This window comes from Pan troglodytes, chromosome 6 (assembly GCF_028858775.2).
Source record: "Pan troglodytes isolate AG18354 chromosome 6, NHGRI_mPanTro3-v2.0_pri, whole genome shotgun sequence".
NCBI lineage: Eukaryota > Metazoa > Chordata > Mammalia > Primates > Hominidae > Pan > Pan troglodytes.
The window spans coordinates 151311387-151335986 of NC_072404.2; the positions used below are offsets into that span (position 1 = coordinate 151311387).

Consider the following 24600-nt stretch of genomic DNA (forward strand, 5'->3'; position numbering starts at 1 on the left):
GCGTGAGCTACTGTGCCCGGCCGCTGTTATATTACTTAAGAGATGGTACATCCTAAGTTTCAGACAAAAAAGTATGTCCACACTTGAAACAAAGTTCTTCTCATAAAGTTAATTTTCTTCAGGGAACCCTCATTCCTACAGCAAGTCTTTCCTTTCCTGAGAAGCACATCAATCCTAAAGTCTTTGTACTTGCTGAGAACTCATGATGTGCTCGGCATTTCAGCGAGTGGCTTATACACATTATCTCACTTGAGTACTTGGCTATACTGAGAGGCAGTATAATGTAATGGTTACAGACACAGGCTCTAGAGCAAAATTGACTGGATTTGAATTCCAATTCCCCTTCTTGCTAGTTGTGTGATGCTGGGCAAATTTCCTAAATCATTTTGTGCCTCTGTTTCCCCAGTGGTAAAATGGATTAAAAAATATTTTATAAGACTACTATGGTGATTAAATAAGTTAATATACACAAAGCCCTCAAAACTGTACTTGTACATAGGAAATGTCATTTAACTGTGAGCTATTTTATCCTCATATCAACTCTATGTGATAAATACAGGCCTATGTTACAGAAGAGAAAGCTTAGGCTGAGATATTAAAAAACTTGCTCAAACCCAGAGTTATTAAGCAGAACTGAGAACTAAACGTGTGTGTGTGTAGGTGTGTGGCACCCCAGCACATAGCACAGATCACTAACAGAAGCTAAAATGATGTGCTGTAGTCTAAAAGAGCTAAACAGTTAACGACAATGAACTTACACCGTGGGCTTACTTGTGTATGAGATTTGTGAAACCTATCAAAACAGTCTAACAATTGGTTCTTCAGTTATTTATGGGGTAAATCTTGTAGATATATCACTCTGGTAGGCCCTTTATGACACAGTTTCTTAAAAATAAGACAATTCAGTAAGGCACTGCTGAGCTCTTTGAGGAAGACCAGTCCTAAAACTTTTTTGAAACCCAACTTGACCATGTTATATGGAACAGAATTTTGGGGTTCCAAATAATCCTAAAATGTGAGTGGGGGAATATCTGAAGCTATTCAGATTTTATTGGAGGTATGGTAGTAATTCAAGTAACAAATAGTAATTCAAGTAAATATTTGTTCTGCCTGCAGGCACGCCAATTTGCTTATGCTAAAAAGGGCTAACTTTCAGCCCTTATATCTTACACATTTGATTCCCAATTCAAGTAGCACATTCTGCACCACAGACACTTCCCTGAGGAGTCAACAATGCTGATACTTGAGAGGGATATTCAAGTTTTACTAACTGGCTACGTGATTAAAAAGAAAAAGCACAGAAAATACATTTATCAAAAACATGAATGTTACCAGACAAGATGGTTTTTTCTATTTCCTCAGCAGACTGAATTTCAGTATTTTAAAATCTCTATAGCAATTATACATAAAACATAAAACATTTTGACTTCCTTTAAATAAGAATGCAGTTGAGTATACCTTTGTTCTCAAGCCAGGAATAGTTAACTTACAGAGTGGTCTGAAACAGCTGAGTCACTAAAATTAGCGCTGCATAACCATCAGTGGTATATTATATATAGTTGTTGTTGTAAGATTAGAGTTGGCTTCCTGAGGAGATAAATTCTTTTGACACAGAAGCAGAGAAAAAAAGGAAAACAAAAAAGCAGTTCTTTTGGGCTTTCTCCTCTCAGGTATAGCTCAGTATGCTAAATATCACTAGTAACAAAATGATAGCTTATAATAACAAATTAAGTATGCTGCCAGATTATTTTTGTAATCTAAGAATAAAACTACAATGTTTTGAAACTTTCATTGAATTCTCAACTCATGGGATTCTGATTCTCTCATGCTGGGGTATAACTTTTTCTATTTATTTATAAGAATTCGTATTTGTATAGGCGATTGAGAGGTCATTTTTAATAGCAGTATATACCATGTAAGGCGTGGAGTGTAAATACACCAGCATAAATGACTGAAAGCTTATCTGTCTAAATTCTAAATTATAGCAAATATAACATCTTTAAATGATTGATAAAAGAAGTAAATATTTAGGATATTTCCCCACAATACCCCATAGTTGATTATTTAGAAATAGTATTCCTTAGGATTAGGAATACTGAACTTCTTAAAGTTCTTTATTAAAATTATAAGGAATTATGTACATTATATGGAATTTTAATGAGTATTATAGAAAATATAATCTTCAATATTATATGTATTATGTTAATATTAGAAATGTGCAACATGAGGCCAGGCGTGGTGGCTCGCACCTGTAATCCCAGCACTTTGGGAGGCTGAGGCAGGCGGATCACCTGAGGTCAGGAGTTTGAGACCAGCCTGGTCAACATGGCAAAACCCCCGTCTCTACTAAAAATATAAAAATTAGCTGAGTGTGGTAATCCCAGCTACTTGGGAGGCTGAGACAGGAGAAGTGCCTGAACCTGTGAGCCGAGATCATGCCATTGCACTCCAGCCTGGGGGACAGAGGGAGACTCTGTCTCAAAAAAATAAATAAATAAAATAAAATGAAAATAAATGTGCCACATGATAGTGTATTAATACTACAGGCAAACTACTATTATTTCTCTTACAGAATTGTCAAAACTATATTAAGATGTCCAATTATATGTAACTGCGAAAAATATAGTAGTCTCCTTTTATCTGTAGGAGACATATTTCAAGACCTCCAATGGATGCCTTGAAACCACAGACAGTAATGAACCCTAATATATACAGCCACATGTCGCTTAACAAGGGAATTTCATCATTGTGTGAACATCATAGAGTGTCCTTACATAAACCTAGATGGTATGGCCTACTACACACGTAGGATATATGTTATAGCCTATTGCTCCTAGGCTACAAACCTATATCCAGTATGTTACTGTACTGAATATTATAGGCAGCTGTAACACGATGGTAAGTATTTGTGTATCTAAACATAGAAAAGGTATGGTAAAAATACAGTATAAAAGATAAAAATGGTACACCTGTATAGGGCACTCATCATCAATGAAGGCTGCAGGACTGGAGGTTGTTCTGAGTGAGATGAGTGGTGAGTGAAGGTGAAGGCTTAGGACATTACTACACACTACTACAGACTTTACAAACACTGTATACTTAGGCTACACTAAATTTATAAGAAAAATTTTCTTTTTTCAGCAATAAATTAACCTTAGCTCACTGTAACTTTTTTACTTTATAAACTTTTAAATGTCTTTAACATTTTGACTGTTTTGTAATAAAGCTTAGCTTAAAACACAAGTACACTGCACAGCTGTAGAAAAATATTTTCTTTTATATTCTTATTCTGTAAGTTTTTATCTAATTAAAAATTTTTTTAAACTTTTTTGTTGAAAACTAACATACACACAAACACGAGCCTAGACCTAGACCTACACAGGGTCAGGATCATCAATATCACTTTTTCCACCTCCATATCTTGTCCCATTGGAAGATTTTCAGGGGCAAGAGAATACATGGAGCTGTCAACTTGTATGATAAAAATGCCTTTTTCTAGAATACCTCCTGAAGGACATGCCTGAAGTTCTTTTACATTAACTTTTTTTTTAATAAGTAGAAGAAACTCTAGTCTAAAATAAGAATAAAAAGCATAGTATAGTAAATACATAAACATATAACACAGTCATTACCAAGTATTATGTATGACCAGCAGTGAGGTAGGTTTGTTTACACCAGCATCTCCATAAGCACACTGTTGACTGAAACGTCATTATATGGCACATGACTGCACTATGTTTTTTCCTATACATACATACCTATGATAAAGTTTAATTTATAAATTAGGCACAGGAAGAAATAATAATAATAAAATAGAACAACTATAACATGCTAATAAAAGTTAACTGTAATAAAAGTTATGGTAATGTGGTGTCTCTCTCACAAAGTATCTTAGTAATGTACTCACCATGACCATGGGTAACTGCAGAAAAGGGGGACTACTGTAAATGAACTCTGAACTTAGGAAAGTCCATCAGCTAATACTATTCAAGAATATGATTTCATGTTTAGCCCCCTTCTAATGTGTTTGTGCAACCTTGCTATTATTCAAGTGTTTAAGATTTTAATCAGAAAGACCAGTTTAGTAATGAACAGTGAATATCCCAGATAAGTGTCCTATAAACTCTTGTTTGGCTACATTAAAAAATCTTTTCAAAAATAAGTGCTAGCATAGTCTAATAAAAGCATCCAGAAGGATACACACTCACCTTGTAGCACTTACGGAAGCATCATCTTACCACTGAGGGTTAGGGTTTTAAAACGATGTGCCTTATAAATTCCAAACTATTTATGAGCTAGAGCAGGGGTTGGCAAACTATGGCCTGGATATTTGTTTTTGTATATGAAGTTTTACTGGGATGCAGCCATGCCCATCCGTTTATGTATTGTCTATGGCAATGTTACATCAGTGACCATGTAGTTTGCAAAGGCATGCCTTCGCAAAAAGGGTATGCCTAGGAAAAAGTTTGCCAACTTTTGAACTGAAGGACTTTTTAACACCACCTTTTAAATATCCTTTTCATTCCAAAAATTTCCTGGTTAAGATTTTTTAGGGCAAATAAAGGGGAACCTTATTTCACTGAGATAATTATAATTCTAAATGACACATGATTATACAGGCTGCCTATTATTGCTTTGATAAAAACAGGCATTGGGCTTGGCCTCTCCACAGACTGCTGTACTGGTCAGTTGCTACTTTTCTATTATGAGTGTCTGTCTCATACACTCACATTAGCTTCCTCACACTCTCACTCCTCTGCTGCTGCTACCTCTTCAAGGATGCTTCTTGAGCCTGCATTAATTATCTGCCTCCTTTCCCTTGTTTCTTCTTGCTAGTTTTACCATGTTTCTCAGGTACTCTGGATTTGGTGAAAATACCAGAAGCTTTGATCATCTCATATTATTTACCTTATTTGGTTCTAGCTTATTTTTTAAAAACTTCAGTGTTAAATATTTGTTTAGAGTTATTCACATACTAATTCACACTAACTTCTTACTTATCATTCCCCTTCTTGCATCTCAGTCTTTCCTTTTGGGTTTAATTTGCTTCTTCCTGAAGTGCTTCCAACTTATCACTCCATTTGTTGCTTGGGGGTACTAGGCACCTCTGGGCGTGGCCTTGGATCAGCTCTTGCCTTTTGCAACAATACTCTCTTGCTCTTATTTGGGAATTTCTTCTTTGGCCCTACCCTGCCTGTTTTCTGTCTTTCAAGGTTTCCTTATAATTTCTTGTTTGATGGATCCAATTCTTCTGGTCCAAAGCAGATACTGATCAACTCACTTTAAAAACATCTTTTCTGTCACTGGGGGCAAAAAGGGAACACCACAGAATGTGCTCAGACCTAAACTTTGAAATGGAAGCCTCTCATCTGTTGATCTCTACATTTTTCTCATTTACCAGCTTGCCAATTAAAAATGAGGCCACAAGTCTTTTTACCTGCAGATATGTACATGTTCCATTTCTCATTAACTGACCTGACAGTACTTCTGAAAGGCAATTTCAAGTAATAGTAAGAACACAGGCTGCTGAATCCTACATCTTGGAACAAATCTTAATTCCATTACATTGTATTTGACTTTCAAGCAGTTAGACCACCCCGAGATAAATGGTTTCCTTATCCATAAAAGAGAGATAATAATACCTAAGTATTTGGGTTTATAATAAATTATAAATGATACCGCATATCATATAAAGTTTGATTTCAAATATTCTAGCAATCATGTTTGTTTTTCTGATTTCTCCCCTATTAGTTGTGATCATATTGAGTTTCTGAATCCCTGTTTATTATTTTGCCTTTTTTCGTATGCTAAGGATAAATCAACTGGATAATGTATTGGAAATGTCAATGAATCTGGAAAGTTCTTAAACCAAGTCTTTTCAAGTGAATTCATAATAATCCATAAGAATTCTACTTTTGATAAAAGGCAGAACAAATTAGACTTAATATAAACACTGATTATAACTTTTAAAAGATGCACTGGAACAACTCTATTTTAGCAACTAAGAATTTTTGAAAGAGTATAATCAATTTTCAAAAAAAATCTGCCTAACAAAACTACAGGGTATCCATTAAAGAAGCTTATGCAATAATAAAATCAAAGTAATTAATTTTGAAAAAGCAGAACTAAAATGTACTATGCTGATTTCAAAAAGAAGAAAATCTCTTTCATATAAAACAACAGCTCTACATGGTTACAAACGGTCTGCTACCAACATAGCTATCTCCAAATGTCACTTATTTGGCTAAAAAAAGTCAAGGTTCAGACACAAAAGAACAAAATGGGCATAAGCAAAAGAAAAAACAAACTAGTTAAAAGTAAGACAACTCACAATCAATAATTTAGCAACACAGTACACACACAGAGAACCTTCTGGGATGACATCTTAGGGCCTAATGTACATGCAAATCAAGCCAACTTTTCAGGAACTCATTTAATGTTTTCATCTCTTTAACAACGGAAACTTACAACCACAAGGTCTCAATGACCTGAAGCCTCATGTTTTGGGAATAAGGAGTACAGAACAATGGTTTGGGTTCTCTATAGCATAAAAATTATATCCTGTTTTGTTTTTCCTAGGAGGACAGAGAGGTCTAACACAAAGAAAAATTGTTCTGATCTACAGTTTGAGATATGGTTAGAAGGAAAGAGTACATTTAGGGCAGCTCATTTAGTAAATGACAAGGGACCTAAGCAAAAAATGATCCCATGGAGGTTTTTATTTTCAGAGAACAAAACCCTTGGCTGGGTAAAAAAAAGGTCAGGGAAAAGGCGGGTACGAAGGCTAAGGAGGGAGTCCTCCATTTCTTTTGAGAGCTAGCAGATAGGCTGAAGCCATGGAAATAAAGCCAATGCTGAGGAAGAGACCTGGGACAGGCCAAAAATAAAAATAAAAAAATCAGATCATGGTCATGTGTCTTAAATCCAGGGTCAAGCTGTGCCTCAACTGTACAGTTATATAAATTAATAAGATCTCTTTACTGTTTAAGCCTGTCTGAGCTGGGTTCAGTTACTTGCAAGACAGAGTCCTAACTAATACAATATTGAAATTATATAAATCTTTCATAAACAGCAAATCTGTTTTTGATACAGTAAGCAAAAATATTTCCCAGGGATGAAATTATCTAGCAGTATTCAAAGGTACTTTGTAATCCTTTCGCAGATCTTGGGGAGGGATGAACAGTAAAGAGAAAGACAGTGACTGGAAATCTTTGCGAGCACACCCTATCACAGATTCTGGATCCACTAGCGGCAAAGAGTAATATTTCCATTTATTTTGGCTTTTGGACAAATGCATCATTCTTATCAGTAAGGTATAAAAATTGCTCTTGATATATAACCCAAACCCAAACAACAACAAACATATTTAAAGAAATCCAGTAATTGTGGTTAACATGAAGCTATGGATAGAAAAAACCCTAGCTCTATTTAGAGGACCCAAATTAACTGCTTTTAGAACCATATCTTTACAAAGTTGTCAATGAAGTGTTAAGAGATAAATGTGCTATCTTTCCCAATTTTCTTCGTATCTTACTGAAGCTGACACTACAAAGCATTAAAATCCTCTTCAGCCTTAGTTATAATAAAAGCTACTACTTATTGAGTGCTTACTATGTATCAGGCACTGTGGCAAAATGCTTTATATACATCTACTCATTTCTGTTTTTCTCTTGCTTCTTTTAGCAGGGCTTAAGATCCCAAATGAAATATTATAAACAACACTTTCCAGAGTATGGTCATAAAATGACAAGGCTGGGATTAAATACTAGTGATAATACTGTAACTGGTAATATTTTCTGAAGATTTCTTGCTTTCCAACATCTGTAGGATCCATCTAATACAGCTAGAATGGCTGCAATTAAATGGTTAATTTCTGAGTCTGGATTTTGAACTCCATCTAAGGGCTTATAATAGCAAAGACAAAAAAGGTAGGAAAACTCCAAATTTACCACTATCTCAAGCATATCAAGAAACCAGATAAGTTGGAGAGTCCTTACTTAACAGCAAACTACCTCTAACCATTTTGCTCGGTATGTATTCCAGAAAATGAAACATATACATTTCAAACCAGTGCTACTCAAAGCATGGTGTATGAACCTGGTGCCAGTCCACAAAGTATTACTGTCCAAAATGACATTCTTCTATATCATCAAGTACAATGGTTATTTCAAGCTGGTTTCTGTGTGTGTGTGTGTGTGTGTAAAATATTTTCTTGACAAAGAAGACTGCTGATTTATATTCACCCAAGCTCCTTACCTACCACAAACTGGTAACAGTTTATGGGCCAGCTATTTTGAGTAACACTACACCTCAATTTTGTATATTGCTTCCAGTTTTCTGTCCCTGCTGCCACACAAAATTCAAATAAATTAACAATCAAATACTTGGCTTAAACACAGTAATAGAAAAAGCAATACTATTAGCAATTGACCTCACCTTTGACAGAAGCAATTTCACACAGGAAACATGACCCTCATAGACAGCAGACAGAAGAGGAGTAATATGATGTTTATCTGGAGCCTATGAAATAATAAACAGAGATAACTTTATCTGTTTTTCATTTCTTTCTACTTTCTAGTTTTAACTAGAAAACTCTTTCTAGATTTACCTATTTGCCTTTCTACAAAATCAATCAATCAATCAATCCACAGAGTCAAGTGTCTAGTCTCTTAAAGCTACCAGAGACCCAAGCCCACGAGCAATGTCTTTCCTTAGGAGTCATAGTAGTAGAGCATAGGGAGCAGGGCTTTGACCTCAGCTCAAATCTTGGCTCTGCCACTTACTGTGGTACTATTATTTAGCCTCTCTAAGCCTTGATTCCCCACAACTGTAGAAATGCCAGTGTGGTCCAGTAAGGGAAAACAGGGTAAAACACAGCCAAAGAGGAGGTAAAAGGGCCGGGTAGCATGGCATCCCCTGAAATACAGAAGCTACAAAAGGCTAAAGTTGGGAGATGACTGCGCTTATCTGACCACTTGCCCATTGACCTTTGTCCAATAATCCATTTTAGATTTAGCCTATGACTGCAGAGTCCTATGCTGTATTACATCATAGCCATTTGTTACCCACAGATAGTGCTAACTCCCCAAGCTTTAGAACTTGAAAAGCAACAGCCACAGGGGAAACATACTAACCTTCAATTTTTGTCAGCTTAAAAAAGTCAGCTTTTTTGGCTTATTTTTAAAAATCCCACCACTGTATTTCTAAGTTATAGGCAATTTGGCATAATTTCAGACTGTATTCTTATTTAGAATGAAGTTTCTACAAATAGCTATTTTATAATCTATAGAAAACAATTACCCATAGCATATTAACAGAAAATTTTTTCAAGAATGATCACGTCCTCTACGTACATTAATATCTGCTCCTTTCAGCAGCAGAAATTCCAGGATTTCAAGCTGCCCACAATCTGCTGCATAATGAAGAGGTTTCCTTCCACCTTCTAGTGTCCGGTTGACATCTTCTCCCTTATAAGAAAACCAAATGAAAACAATATTTATATGAATGAAGACTGAAGAAGTGAAATGAGGCACCTGATAGTTTTACTTTCTTAAAGCTGTGAGAGTTTCATGAAACAATTAACATTTCTTGCAAAATAAAATAACCAAAAACTTGAAATGAAATTCTGCACAAGAGTTAACATACAGTATGATGGAAATTCAAGCCACAATTAGTTAAGCTGAAAACAATATACAATAATGATAAATATAACGAAATACATTACTGTCCTCCATTTCTAAGGAGTTCAATCAGCATAGTGTCAATATGTGACCACAAAAGACTAGTGAGTTCAAGCACTGAGATTTTACACAGTTCATATTACATGTATTTTAATTCTTCAAAGAAAGTATTTCCACTTTGATGTAGGCAGCCATCAATATCACAATGTAATTTCAGTATTAGGTATTAAGAATTTATTTCATTTAACATTCAGTAGAGCCCAACTGTGTGGCAGGCACTGTGCTAGACAGTAGGAAGACAGTGGTCAGCAAAATCAGACATGACTCCTGACTGTATGAAGCTTACCGTCTGGGGTTGGGGGGCAGATATTAATAATCACATAATTAAACATATAATTTCAAAATACAAGTGCTACAAAAAATGGAACTCAGGGCTTTCAGAAGAACATGACAATCCTGGTGATGAATGGAGGTATAGTGCCAGAAAAATGAACTTAAGTCTAAAAAAGTCATTTTCATTCACTGAAGATTAACAGAGACTAAAAATGATGACTACTTTCTCTATGGACCAGCTGCAATACATCTGGCACTGTGATACACCCATTATTTCTAATCTTCAAACTACCCCAAGAAGAGAATAACCTCCATCTAATACATGAAAACTCTAAAGCTGAAAGAGGTTAAATAACTTTTTACTGTGGTTCAGTTAGTAACAGAGTAGAGATTTAAACCCATTCTCTTTCTGTACCAACATGCTGTTTCTAATTCGGTATCTGCCCCTTCCCTCTTAGGAGAGTTCAGATTTTACTGAGGAGCAAAACATCCTATATTCTCTCAGCCGGGTGTGGTGGCTCACATCTGTAATCCCAGCACTTTGGGAGGCCAAGACTGGTACATCACTTGAGCCTAGGAGTTCAAGACCAGCCTGGGAAACATGGCAAAACCCCATCTCTACTAAAAATATAAAATTAGCCAGGCGTGATGGCATGCTCCTGTGGTCCAGCTACTTGTGAGGTGAGGTGGGAGGATCCCCTGAGCCCAGGAAGTTGAGGCTGCAGTGAGCCATGACCCTGCCACTACACTCCAGCCTGGGTGATAGGAGTGAGACCCTGGCTCAGACAAAGTTTATTTTCTCAACAATTGTATTATTCACTTAGCATAGTTTGGTCAACTCATCAAGCCATACCCTGAATCAAGATGTTCAGAGCCCTATCATTTTACAGCCACTATAAACCATTCTTTCAAACACACATACTCCAAACTCCCCTTCCCCTTTGTCACTTATGCCTGCTCCCTCCTTCCTTCCCATTAATTTAAATACTATAAGTCCTACAAGCCTCAATCAAATTTAAGATTTACTTTGTCTATGAAACTTTCCATGATAATGGTAAGCTCTCTTTCTCGTAAAACTCACAGGAATCAGTTAGTATTTAAATATATGGTACCCTTACAACTTTGTGTATGCCTTCTTTCCCAACAGAATGCAAATTCCTTGGGAGTAGAAATTATATGTTTTCTTCTTTATATTTTCCTACAGTATGATATGGGAGTTAAGAACAGGAGCTCCATCACCATTAGACCTTGGGCAAGTTACTTACTTTCTATGTGCAGAGATGACAGTACCTGCAGCTCATGGAGTTGTGGGGGTTAAACTACATGATCCATGTAAGGCACTTAAATATCACACTAGCTAATATTAACAGAAATACGGTTAGCTATTATCTATAAGTATTATCTATGTATGTAATAGGTATACTCAAATATGAATTTACTTATTTTTAAGCATTCTGAGAGAAGGGTGATATCAACTGTCTACCATAGCAACCAATGGTGTCAGTGAAGCATTAAGGGAACTAAATTATAGAGTGTTTCCAAATTCCAGCCCACATGTGTATTTCAAATATATATTTTTTTGGAGGATCAAGAGTTTCATCAGAAAGCATTTTCCTACCTGAAATATTAGATGATAAAACAATCTAAGTTAAGACTACTTCAATAATTCAAAGCAATAATTTCTAATGGATTGTTTACTTAAGTTAATATGTGATACATGCATTACAACAGGGCCTCCTGTAAATCAGAAGGATATAGAAGGAATGTATAATGTATATATGTAATATAATGTATATATATAATGTCTATATAAGGATGTATAATGTGCCTAAAATCACTGGAGACCAGGTTAGCACTCCAACTCTACCACTTAGTTGTGGGACCAGAGACCAGGTACTTTCTAAATTTTGGTTTCCTTATCCGTAAAATGGGAATAGAAATGTCTACACTTCACAGGGTTTCAGTGTTTCACTGGAAGAGATAACCCATGCAGTGTTTAGCATAGTGCCTGACACATTGTTTAACAAATGTTTAATGAAGGCTATTATATTTAATAAAGGTTCACTATTATTTTTGTGGATTCCTGGTACTGGCTTATACTAGACAAAAGATTATTCAAAATAGGATTAAGGCAGGTTTCTGCATAATGGTTGAAATATGAATAAAGACATTATTTATTGTAACATGCTTTATATTCAAAATCAAATTTAAATAGTAAGGGCGAACTGGCATACCACCTTAGTCTTTATTCACAACTACAAAAATGTTGTTGAGGCAAAGAATGCTTAACAATTCAGATAAAATTAGTTTTCCTCCCATTATTAACATTTCCTTTCTATTAATATTAGCTAGACGGGATTAACTGGACGAGTCTTTAGAGTGAGACAAAGCAAATAAATAAGTGCAATAAATCATCAATAAGATCTTTGTCAAAGATACTTCTGTGAACCAAAAATGTTACATCCTTCAGGGCTGGGCACGGTGGCTCACGCCTGTAATCCTAGCACTTTGGGAGGCCGAGGCGGGAGGATCACGAGGTCAGGAGATTGAGACCATCCTTGCTAACACGGTGAAACCCCGTCTCAACTAAAAAACACAACAAATTAGCTGGGCGTGGTGGTGGGCACCTGTAGTCCCAGCTACTTGGGAGGCTGAGGCAGGACAATGGCATGAACCCGGGAGGCAGAGCTTGCAGTAAGCCGAGATTGCGCCACTGCACTCCAGCCTGGGTGACAGAGCGAGACTCCATCTCAAAAAATAAAAAATGTTATATCCTCCCTTGCACTCTTAATATGAGTGCAAAATGCCTATGAAATGGAGTTGTGAGTTTAAATTTTCTCCTTTATTCCTTCAGACATTTACATTACAATTCTTATTTTAGCAGACAAAAAGACGATGAGACTGAAAAGGCTTTGTGTGACTGACAGAAAAAAATCCTTGTCAGCAGGGCCTTAGCAAAGCAGTACTTATAGAGAAATTTATAGCACTAAATGCCTGTACTGAAAAAATAGAAAGATTTCAAGTGAATAATCTTTGTATTTCCATCATAAGAAACTAGAAAAAAAATTAAATCCAAAATAAGCAAGAGAAAAGAATAAAGATCAGGGTAAAAATCAAAGAAACAGAAAACAGAAAAATGAGAGGAATCACAAGCTGATTCTTCAAGATCAATACAACTGATAAGCCTCTAGCAAACGTCATCAGGAAAAGAGCGAAGATACAAAGTGCCAATATTGGACAACAGATTACCTCCCCACAAAGAAACCTTCAGACTCCAGATGGCACCACTGTGAATTCTACCAGACATTTAAGGGAAGAAGTAATACCAATTCTACCCACTCTTCCCGAAAATGGAAGCGATGGGATGTTATCTCAACTCATTCTATGAGTTCAGCATTACTTTGATTCCAAAACAAGACAAAGATGTTATAAGAAAATACTGTATGCCAATATTCCTCATGAAAAGTGATGGAAAAATTTTACACAAAATTTTAGCAAACGTAATCCAACACTACGTAAAAAGGATGATATACCATGACCAGTGGGGTTTATCCCAGGAATAAGGTTGATTTAATATTCGAAAAGTCAGTGAATATAATTTACCATTTTAACAAACAGAGAAAGCCATATGATTGACCATCTCAATGGATTATAAAAAAAAAAACCCAATATGCATTTGTCATCAGAATTTAGCAAACTAGGATAAGAAGGAAACTTCCTTGGCCTACAAAAAAACCTACATTTAAGATCATACTTAATTGGTGAAAGACTGAATGCTTTCCTCCTAAGATCAGGAATAAGACAAGGATGTCTGTTCTTACCACTTCAATGTTGCACTAGCGGTTCTAATCAGTACAACCAGGCATGAAAAGAAATAAAAGGCATCCATTTCGAAAAGGAAGAATTAAAGCTGTCTTTATCTGCAGATCCCATGGTTAAGGGGGTGCTGAATGACAATTTCACCAGGTTTTCAGCAGTCTTGATGCACCGGTGGTAGGTCCAATAGTGGTGATGAAATAGGAAAGGAAGATAGTGCTCTATATAGTTCCTTTCTTCCCTGCCTCCAGCCTATACTTTAGGCCTTAGTGACATTAGCAGAGATAAAGATACCTATTCTGTAATCTTCATTCTAACTTCATAAAACATTACCAGTTACAGAGAAAAATGAAAACCTCATTTTCTTTCCCAAATTCTGGGGATAGAGAAGAGAGATACACAATATTAACACGTTCCTTAGCTCACATGGAAATGTTACCATGTTTTCCTTTTCCTCTGGCTCTTCCACTTTCCACAGATACTATTTTAAACCTCTTCTACTTATTATAGACCTTAGACTTTTCTGTCTCCTCCTTCCCCTTCATTCTCAGCAGATGAGCCCATATCCTTCTTTATACAGAAGACATGATCTCCCTCAGGAACTTCTATCACACCTTCTTGGAACTGACTCATCCTCTCATCCTATCAAAAGCCATCCCTCACCTATGTTCTGTATATCGTCCCTTCTTTCTTTTTTTGGGGGAAAACTTCATGTTTCTTTCTTTTCTTGACTGTTTTCAACCTTTCCTGTTTTATTGGCTCCTTCTCACCAGCATGTGCCATTCACAGCTCTTCCACTAAAAAAGCAAACAGCAGCAACCTCTTGTTGGACTTGACATCTGCCCTTCAGTTACTGTTCTCTTTCCTCCCTTTCAGGGCTAAACTTTACAAAAGGATTGTCTATATTTGCTATCTCCAGTGTTTCACCGTCCACTCTAATTTGGCTTCCACCCTCAACACTATTACCATAACCATTTTTGCCAAGGTCAAGGGTCTCCATGTTGCAAATACAAAGCTTCCCTTTACTCTTAAAACTCTTTTCATTGCAACATGAAGTCTGTCAGTTATTAAATTCACAACCTAGATTGTATTATATTAAAACATACTAAATTGTTTTGAAGCTATTATTTTCTCTAAATATGGTATATTCCATATATGTAATCTAAATAACATACATAATGTATATACATAATACACATATGAAACACTACTACTTCATAGTATATTCTGGTGAGTAGTTTAAATTAAATACATACACTCTATCTGGAACCACCACAGAAACCATAACATACTTTAGGATGGGTTGACTTCTGGTGCTTCTAAGAGTAAGATGAGGATTTAGATTATAGTGGAAAGGAGAAAGTCTATGTGAAATTCTAAACCAAATGGAACCCAAGAAAGGTCTTAAGATTACATTCTGGCAACCTGAGATTAGCTTCTCTGAGTCTTCCTTGGTCCTAACCTGAATTTTTCTTAGTGTTAAAAAATTGGAAAGAAAAAAAAAAAGTGACAATGCATGACCAGTTTACATCAATAAGTTGGTGAGTTCCATGTCAGAGGAGAACCTAATTATTATATCATTTATACCAATGTCAAAGCATAGTGCTATAATTTTGATGTGTGTCCAGGAAAATCTCATGTTGAAATTTGATCCCAATATTAGAGGTGCGGGCCTAAAGAGAGGTGTTTGGGTCATGGGAGCGGGATCTCTGATGAATAGATTAATGTTCTCACTGGGTGTGGGATAAGTGAGTTCTTATCCCATTAGTTCTTGTGAGAGCTGGTGTTAATAAGAGCCTGGCACCTCCTCCCTCCGTTGCTTCCTCTCTCACCTTGTGATCTCTCTACACCTGGCTCCCCTTCACTTTCTGCCATGAGTGGAGGCAGCCTGTGACCCTTCACAGATGCAGGTGCCCAATTTTAAACTTTCCTAGACAACAGAATCAGAATCATGAACCAAATAAACCTTGTTCTTTATAAAGTACTCAGCCTCAGATACTCCTTTGTAACAACCCTAAACGGACTAAAACACGTGGCATTTTAGGACTGGGCACTGGACAGGTTTTTCAACCTAAAAAAATTAAATACTATTGGTATTTTCCTGATATTCTTGATATATAATTCCCTTCCTTTAATCCTCATAGTTCTTGTTTATATGTCTTTCATTACATTTACCTCTATTCGATCAGGTATGTTATTTATATACTTTAATAAAAACTTCATTAAAGAAAGGACAATGAAAGAACAATGTCTTACTTGTTTATATACTGCCTACAATGTCTGTGGGTGACTTGTGCATAGCAGTCTTATTTTAATAGTTTCTACAGTCACTTATAACAGCTTTGTCACAGTGCAACCTGTTGCCTACCAAACAGCTACTACTTCACAAAGTGGTATTTTTAAAACCTTATTAGGGTCTTTGAAAGTTATACAATCTCAGTGTTGGAAGGGGCTCTGAATGTCATCTAATTCAGCCACCCATTCTATGTTTTAATCCTTGCTTGTGTCTGCCCAACCTATAACTGAGTATCTCTAATGAAAGGCAATTTAGAACCTTGCTGATCAGTCCATTCCTGCTCTCAGTACTGGAAAATTCACTGTTTACTAGTTATGGTTCTATCTCTTGCAGACACATGGCACAAGCAATTCTTATTTTTACATTAGGTTATTACTTGTGTTTAACAGTCACAACACACTGTAACTACAACTAAATATTTTCATTGATTTGCTGTTATCCTGAATTTGAGTCACTAATGGGTCAGAGAGACCTACCATCTGCTGATCCCTAATCTAGTTCATGACACTTTCATCCAATCATCCTTCCCCATCATTCCCTCAAGGATATCTTTGAAACATTCAAATTTCAGTGAAGTATTTCAGATTATCTTTATAACAGTCTAGAAACTTCAAAGAAAGGAAATTAGTACAGCATGATTTCTAACTGATCCCCTGATAAGTGTTATAAACCACCCCATTGCCACCACATACATATTTATAAAATAAAATCTGGAAATTAAAAAATATTTTAGCAAGGCCTACCATCCAAAATACAACCATTGTTACCACTCTGCTATAATTCTGTTTAATCATTTTCTATGAAAATAATTGCTTTAAAAAGTTGTGAACACACTATGTATTCTTTCACGAGACATCATTCTTGAAAGATACATATATCCTATCAAGTGGATGTACCATAGTTTACTTATTCTAATTCTAGACATGCAATAAATATCAAATACCCTGTAACACTAAAATTCTTATTTTATAGAACATAACAGTTACATTATTTCATTGATTCCTAAGCACACATTTTTCTGTATTTTAATGTCCCTAAAATTGGTCACAGACACCCTTTGCCTTGGAGATTGGCGGAAAAGTACTCATGGGTTGATTATGTACTTTGTGTAAACACTAACAATCATTGCCTATGCCTGGCTTTGCTACTGAAACCTATACATGGGTGGGTCAAGACATTAGAGTGTAAAGTATAGAATTAGATTAAGCTGACTCTGAAGAACATAAACAGTGAAATTCACTGATTCGACCTGATGATATTATTCTCATGAAAATTTGGTGAGTGTGCCATCAACTATTTTTAATCCAGAGAAGAGAAATTAAATATTAAATAGAACATGTCTTACATCTAATTTCTGAAAGCAATGTTATTGGCTGTATAGGAAATATCCCTAGAGTTTAATATATGCCACCTGGCTATCCCCACTGAGTTATTTGCTTTTTTAACAGTACTACAAGCAAGGGAAGATTTTTCTAGTTTGTCAGTATTATTCAGGAGGAACATCTGCTTTTTTTTTTTAATGGAACATCTGTTTTTTTAAGATCAAGATAAACTAAGTGTATTGCCTCCTGCTTTACTGCAACAACAGAATGAAATCAAACTTACATAGTATACTTTCCTCTTTACAATGCCAAGTTGTTTTTTCCTTCTAGTATTTTATGCTTATTAAATGGTTTATTCTAATATTTTCCCAAAGACATCAATTTGGTTACTCAATCATTCATGAAACATTTACTGATAGCTTATAAAGTTTTGGGAACTGTGGCAAGCATCTGAGACAGCGATGAAAAAGGAGTCATTCCCCACAAGGAATCTGTAGCCATAAAAGGCAAGACAACAAGTAAACCATTCATATAATGTGATTAAATTATATCATGTGATTAAAGTTGCAGTACAGGCTATGAGTTTGTTTTGGGAATACAGAAAAGGAGATGTAAGGGGTCTAATCAAGCTACCATGAAGAGATAATTAAGCTTGGGCTAAGCCTAACATTTTTTTCTTTAAACATTTTTCTCTTTTCCAGTCTTCATGATTTCATGTTTTTTTAAACAATGTAATGAAGTTATGCCTTAGGCAATAGAGAATATAAAAGATCGGGTGAACAAAACCACCAGCACTAGGATTCTTCTAGTACATAAGCAGGTTTTAAGTGTGGTCAGAGGCAATCCTCACATCCTAACTGCTAGCACACCCTAAATCTGAATAGTATTTCCCCTTTAAAGGATAGGTAACAAAGAAAACCAATATGGAGGTAGGTGTATAAAAATCATATAGCAAAAGAAATATATTGAAAATTCTTTCCTCTAAAATGTAGTAGAAAAAGAAAATAAAGAAAAAAAAACTCTAAGGAAATACATACCTCTGAAATGATTCAATATAAGAAACTTAACTTTAGTGTTTGCCTCGGCAGCACGTATACTAAAATTGGAATGATATACAGAAGATTAGCATGGCCTCTCTGCAAGAGTGACACGCAAATTCATGAAACAGTCCATATTTTTTTGGTTTTTAATTAAAAAAAGAAAAGAAACTTAACTTTAGAAAACATCTACAGAGTAATCAAAATGGAATCCAAAAGACATGGGCTCAATAAGTAAGGGTGTCTTAAGAAGAGAACAGGCAAACACACAAAGTAAACAAACTGAGGTGCAGGCTGATAGGAAAGGGAAGCTGCAGAGAAAGTGACATATAGCAAGGAAATTAAAACTGCAATTGCAAAATTAAAATTTGTACCGAAGTCAGTAGAGTTGGGAAACACTATTCAAATTAAGAAAACTCAATTAAGTAAAGACTTGAGAACAAACAAGAAATCTTCCCAGAATACCGAGGTAATAAACTAGTACAAATGTTTAAAGAAAAAGACGATTGGCATTAGGAGTATAAAGTTCTAACTTATAAATGATACATAACCAGAACAGGAACAGAAAGTTTTCTGAACTCAGGAAAGACCTGAGCCTACAGATTATAAGAACTCACTGTATTGTAGGCAAAAATTCAGTTGATTTCCCTCCCTCCCAAAAATAGTTTTAGAATTTCTTTAGATAAAGCAAAAAGACTCCCAAAATTAAAAAGTCAAAATCACATTAACACCAAAAAAATTAAATTAGACTGGTCTCATATTTGTGGCTTCCTTAGAACACCGAATTCCAGAGGACTACAGAAAGAAACTATCTATAGCAATGATATTTGGAGAGAGTTTGAGATATATACCTTTTTTTTTTCTTTCTTTCTTTTTTGAGACAACGTCTCACTGCCTTGTTCAGGCTGGATTTGAACTCCTGGGCTAAAGCAACCCAGCCTCCCCAGTAGCTTAGGTTCAATGTGCTAGGCTCTTAACATCAAATTTAAAGATAAAGAATCTTGAATTTTGTTAAACAACAACAAAAAGAAAAGTAAACAAATTTCCAACCAGAAGCTGCTACTGAGAGATACCTAAAAGCAAAATATGAAAATGTGAAAAAAATTTGTTCAATGGTCAAAAATATACTAGGCACATACATCTAAAAAGCTAGGAAGAGTAATCTTGGTACATGATAAAGTGGAATCAAAGCAAAAAAAGTAAATGGGAAAGATGTTCATTTTACATGAAAAAATGTAAAAGCTAGTTATGAATTATCTGAAGAACGGCAAGAAAACAACTGACAAAAATAGCACTGTACAGAGAGACTATCATAATCATCTTAGTCTTTGGCTGGTAAGGACACAGCAGGCATGATTAATAATTAATGAGATTGTTAATGTATATCAAACTTTGTACTCTACGGAAATTGTACGTTACTATTTCACTGAATATCAACAAAATATAATTACAACAGAACAAAGAAAACTTCAATACATTCCAAAGTCTAAAACCTTACAGAACCCATTATCTAATCCCAATGCAATGGGATTAGATTGCATTAATCTAATGCAATTAATTAGATTAGATTAATTGGGATTAGCAAAATACCAAAAGCATTAGCACAAAGTAAACATAAGAAAAAAAAAATGAATGAATGAACAAAAATAACACACAAAACACATACACACAACCAAACCAATACTAAATCTCCTAAATTACTGATGGAGCAAAGAAGGACTCAATACTAGAATTGCAGACCATTTTGAAAATAAACGTTAAAATATTAAAGTATTCTATTAATGGCAAGAATATTACTTATGGACACAACCAAATCTGTGAAAAACCAATCTGGAGGTGGTTAAATTAATATGAAATTACATGGTTTAAAAGACTACCACTGTTCACTAGATTTTTCCCAGCTGTTTTCAATTTTTTCTCCCTTACTTTCCTAACTGGTTTTAATATGAAACATAAACATATTAACAAATAAGCGGTATGTTTTTAGAAGTTTCAGATTTTCTCTTCAACAGCAAAATCTTTTACATGCTCCTCCACAGTGTGGCTTGGGGGGGATTATTCACTAGATTAGTACTTCTTACAGGCCTCTATTACATAGCATTAGGTTTATTTGAATAATAAACACTACAATAAAATAGTACTCTTTATGCTATTTCTAAGTGAAATGGCCGACTCCTACAGAGAATGGTTTTTAGACCTTTCTTCAGGTGAAAAGAAACAAATAATACTCTTTGTTTGATCTGTAAGATATGTACGCATTGCTGCCACTGAGTTCCAAGGTATAGGTACATACTGTACTGCCACAAGAGATCAGTGTCCCAAAAGCTACCTAACAAATAGTAGACTAAATTAGCATATGTGTCACCACTTTGTACCACAGCATGTAAACTAAATATTGGACACCTGACAGTAGAAAGCAGCAAAAGTATTAAATTTACAAAATTCTATATAGTTGAGTCGATGTCCCCAATAATTTCAGTTACAGTTACGTATTATCCTTCCCCAATGGGAATTCAGAATTCCTTAAGACTGCAGTGTTTAATATTTAAAAAATGACAGATCCATTTGAGATGAATGTTATAATATAGTCCCTCCTTTCCTAATACTCTCTCTCTGTCCTCCTCCCTACCCAATCCCCCAGGTTGAAAGTCCTTATTTAGGATATAACTTTGCAAAAAAGAATCACCTATTACTGTACTGGTGACTGATATGAGTGTGTCAAACAATACCACAATTATAAATTACAACACAGCAATGGGTTTATATGTAAACTCTACCACTGAGGGGGCAAAGCAAACAAGAAAGGTGATAATACATTAATACTTTATTTGGAACTTTACAATACAGAAAAACAGACAGATGGCACAATAGAAAGAAAGAAGGTCTGTAAGGACGAAAGTATAACATCAACCTGCTCTTACTTGACATATTTTCTGAAATGTCAACGTCACACCAAATGAACTTTCTCTTGCTGACGTCATCCTCCCAAATGCATCAAACTTTCAATGATACAAATATGAACTCATTTTAAATAATGAATAACAATACATTTGTTATGTATTCTTATCCCACCTATACATTTACTTGGAACCTTCAACTTAGGCATTTTTTTCTTTCAAAAATGACTACTTCAGTCATTCAAATTATAGAAATTTCAGTTTTAGTTTTCAGCTGATTTACTTATTAAATACACACCATTTTTCTTCTTTGGAAGGTTTAGAAGCAATTAATTACACTTAGAAATTTTCTAATTGAAAATGGTGAAGTATTTTTTAAAAGCTTGTGGGAAATTAAAATTTTAATAACAAAACACGTGTTTATATAAAGAAAGACTATCAAAATTAAGAAAATCCATTTAAAACATTATAATGTGTCAATTTGGAAAAAATTGTCAATTTGGAAAAAAGACTAACAATCAAAAGGTAGCTTCATTTATAAGATTCTAATTCATGGCTCCACAGTTGGAGGGGAGGGAGGGAAGACAGGAGAAAGGAACCAAATATAACTTTATCTTAACAAACTGTATAGCTGCTTTCTAAGTGTTATCCATGTTTCATGTATTAAATAAGGGAAATAATGTATTCAGAACTCATACAACCATCTTATCTGCTGTATGTTTTCTAACCCTTTTAACTAAACCTACCAAAGAAAACTCATCTCAGTGGCTGACACTGTAGGTGCTCAAATGGTATTTGCTGCATTAATTATGAATGAACCAGTGAAAACTGCTAACCAGCCTTCTCTTTCACTTCTGGAGTTGGAAATCAAGCCAGGGACAGGACTCACATTAGGGCTGGGAAGAAAATTCTGGAACGTTTTTGGTGAAGGATGATTTCACGCAGCTGAAAAGATTTCGCAGAATCTACTTTCAGTTTAAGAATCTAAATTAGTTCCTATTTGTATATTACAAGTAATGATTCCTCATTTTCAGAAATCTAGGCCTCTTGCCTAAGGTTCAAATTTAGTATAGAAATTCTATGTTTTTTCTTTTAGAGAATTTCATTCAAACTCCCTCTCTCTTCTCTCTATCCACAAGCACCTTTCCATGCCTTGCTTTTCCAGTCCAACATCTTTGAATCATAAAGATTTCTGAATAATGTTTTTGAAAATGCTGACCCCCAAAATAAGTTTTATATTATACATTTTAATTTTTTTATATCTCAAAAACTTGAGAATAAAGTGAAACTTAGACAAAGTAGTTTTATTAACTTCAATGTTATGTAGAGGTGTGCAAACTACGGCTCATGGGTCAAAGCCAGCATGCTGTTTTTGTAAATAAAGTTTTATTGGAACTCAGACTCATTTATTGATGTATCATCTACGACTGCTTTTGCACAACAGCAGAGATGAATAGTTATGATAGAGACTGTGTGACTGCCAAGGCCTAAAATATTTACTAGCTGCCCCTTTACAAAAAATGTCTCCCAACTCTTGCTATTAAGCATTGACCTCTCTAAATCTCCTCTAAGATCTATACAGACAATAATACAAACAGCAAATACTTACTACAGAATTTCAGTGTATTAAGCACTGCTTTGCAAATTTTACATTTGCATTTTTTTAAAAACTTGTACACAACATGAATTGAGTATTATCACAATCCCTATTTACAGATACAAAACTGAGGTTTGATGAAATTAAATAACATGGTCAAGGTTAGTAAGTAAACAGGGCTGGGAATCAAACCAAGGTCTACTGAAATCCAAAATGAAAGTGTAATATCTCTTATAGAGAACTTCAAAATAATAAATAATAAAAAATATTTTCTAAGGACTTCAGTTTTAGGGTCCATATGCTTTTATATTGTTATAAGTAATGTGGCATTAAGTATAGGTTTTAACATTTGTTTCTTAATACCAAGGTAAAAGTACTGATGATTCTTATTTTTCACAAGGAAGCATGCACAAAACTATCTTTACTTTTAGTGAGACCGTATAGTGTTAACAATTCTTGACTGAAATTCTAAAATGATAGTCATGAGAGGTTACAAGTGGAAGTTGCTGTTATACTAATACAACTGTTGTCACTACAAACAGTGTGGAAAGTTGGACAAAGTTCATTGGGTTTAAAACAACAAAGAACTTGAAAATTTAGAGCTATTTCTAAGAGAGGAAATGAAAGAACATCATTTACACTAAGAATATCTGTTAACATACAAAGTGGTATATGGTAAACCAACTTTGAAAACAACAAAGGAAGGGATAGTTTCTGCAAATACCAATTAAATACAAATGTAACGAAACTGTATGGCAGATAACAGGCAATGTGATAACTGTTGAGGATACAAAGATAATTGCTACCTTCAAAAAACCCACAGAATATTAGGTGAGATAAATAGGTAAAAATTAATATAGGGTTCTTAATTTCAAGCAACAGAAACCAAATCAGACTGATTAATAGACATGTAATACATTAACAGATATTAGAAGTAGCTCCCAGAACTGCTAGGAGGATTGAAGAACAAAGCTCAGAAAATGGACAGAAAACAAGGATGCTTAAAAGCAAGAAATACAAGTGTTCCTCTACTTATGATTGGGTTACACTGAAAATGCATTTAATAAACCTAACCTGCCATCACAGCTTAGCCTAGCCCGCCTTGAATGTGCTCAGAACACTTACCTTAGCCTACCATTGGGCAAAAACAGCTGGCATTACAATACACAGCAGAGTACCAGTTATTTACCCTCATGATTGAGTGGCTGACTGGGAGCTGCGACTCCCTGCACCATGAGAGTACCATCATGCATATCCCTAAGCAGTGATATGATTTTGACTTTGAAAGCTCTGATTTTGAAAGATCAAAATTCAAAATTCGAAGTACAGTTTCTACCGAATGTGTATCACTTTTGCGCCATCGCAACGTCAAAAAAAAAAATTAAGTCCGGGACTGTCTGTGAAATCAAAATCTGTCACAAGAACCACCCGGGCACAGAAGAGATGATACAAGTGGCACATAACGACTTCTGCTGTTTTTGGAAAGTGGTGTTTTACTGCTGCCACTACATCTTTTATTATGCCTGAGCATTTGTATCAGCTCTAGATAGACGCATCCAATTAGTCATGTTTGGGTTATGAGCTCTTTTCCTGTGTGGGCAAGAGAAAGCAATTTATTTGCC

The 24600-nt window shown here is 35.2% G+C and overlaps 1 protein-coding gene and 1 non-coding gene across 2 annotated transcripts in view; one reads left to right on the forward strand and one right to left on the reverse strand.

Annotated features, from left to right (window-relative positions):
- Window positions 1-24600, reverse strand: part of MTPN (myotrophin) — a 50648-nt gene that overhangs the window by 15364 nt on the left and 10684 nt on the right. The window contains exons 2-3 of the mRNA XM_519405.6: window positions 9354-9467; window positions 8437-8520 (exon numbers count right to left, since the gene is read on the reverse strand). Coding sequence (XP_519405.2) covers window positions 8437-8520; window positions 9354-9467 — 198 coding nt within the window. The remainder of the gene's footprint in view (window positions 1-8436; window positions 8521-9353; window positions 9468-24600) is intronic.
- LOC112209844 (U6 spliceosomal RNA) lies at window positions 18520-18626 on the forward strand. Its single transcript, XR_002944846.1, has one exon. It is a non-coding gene; the product is annotated as a U6 spliceosomal RNA (small nuclear RNA).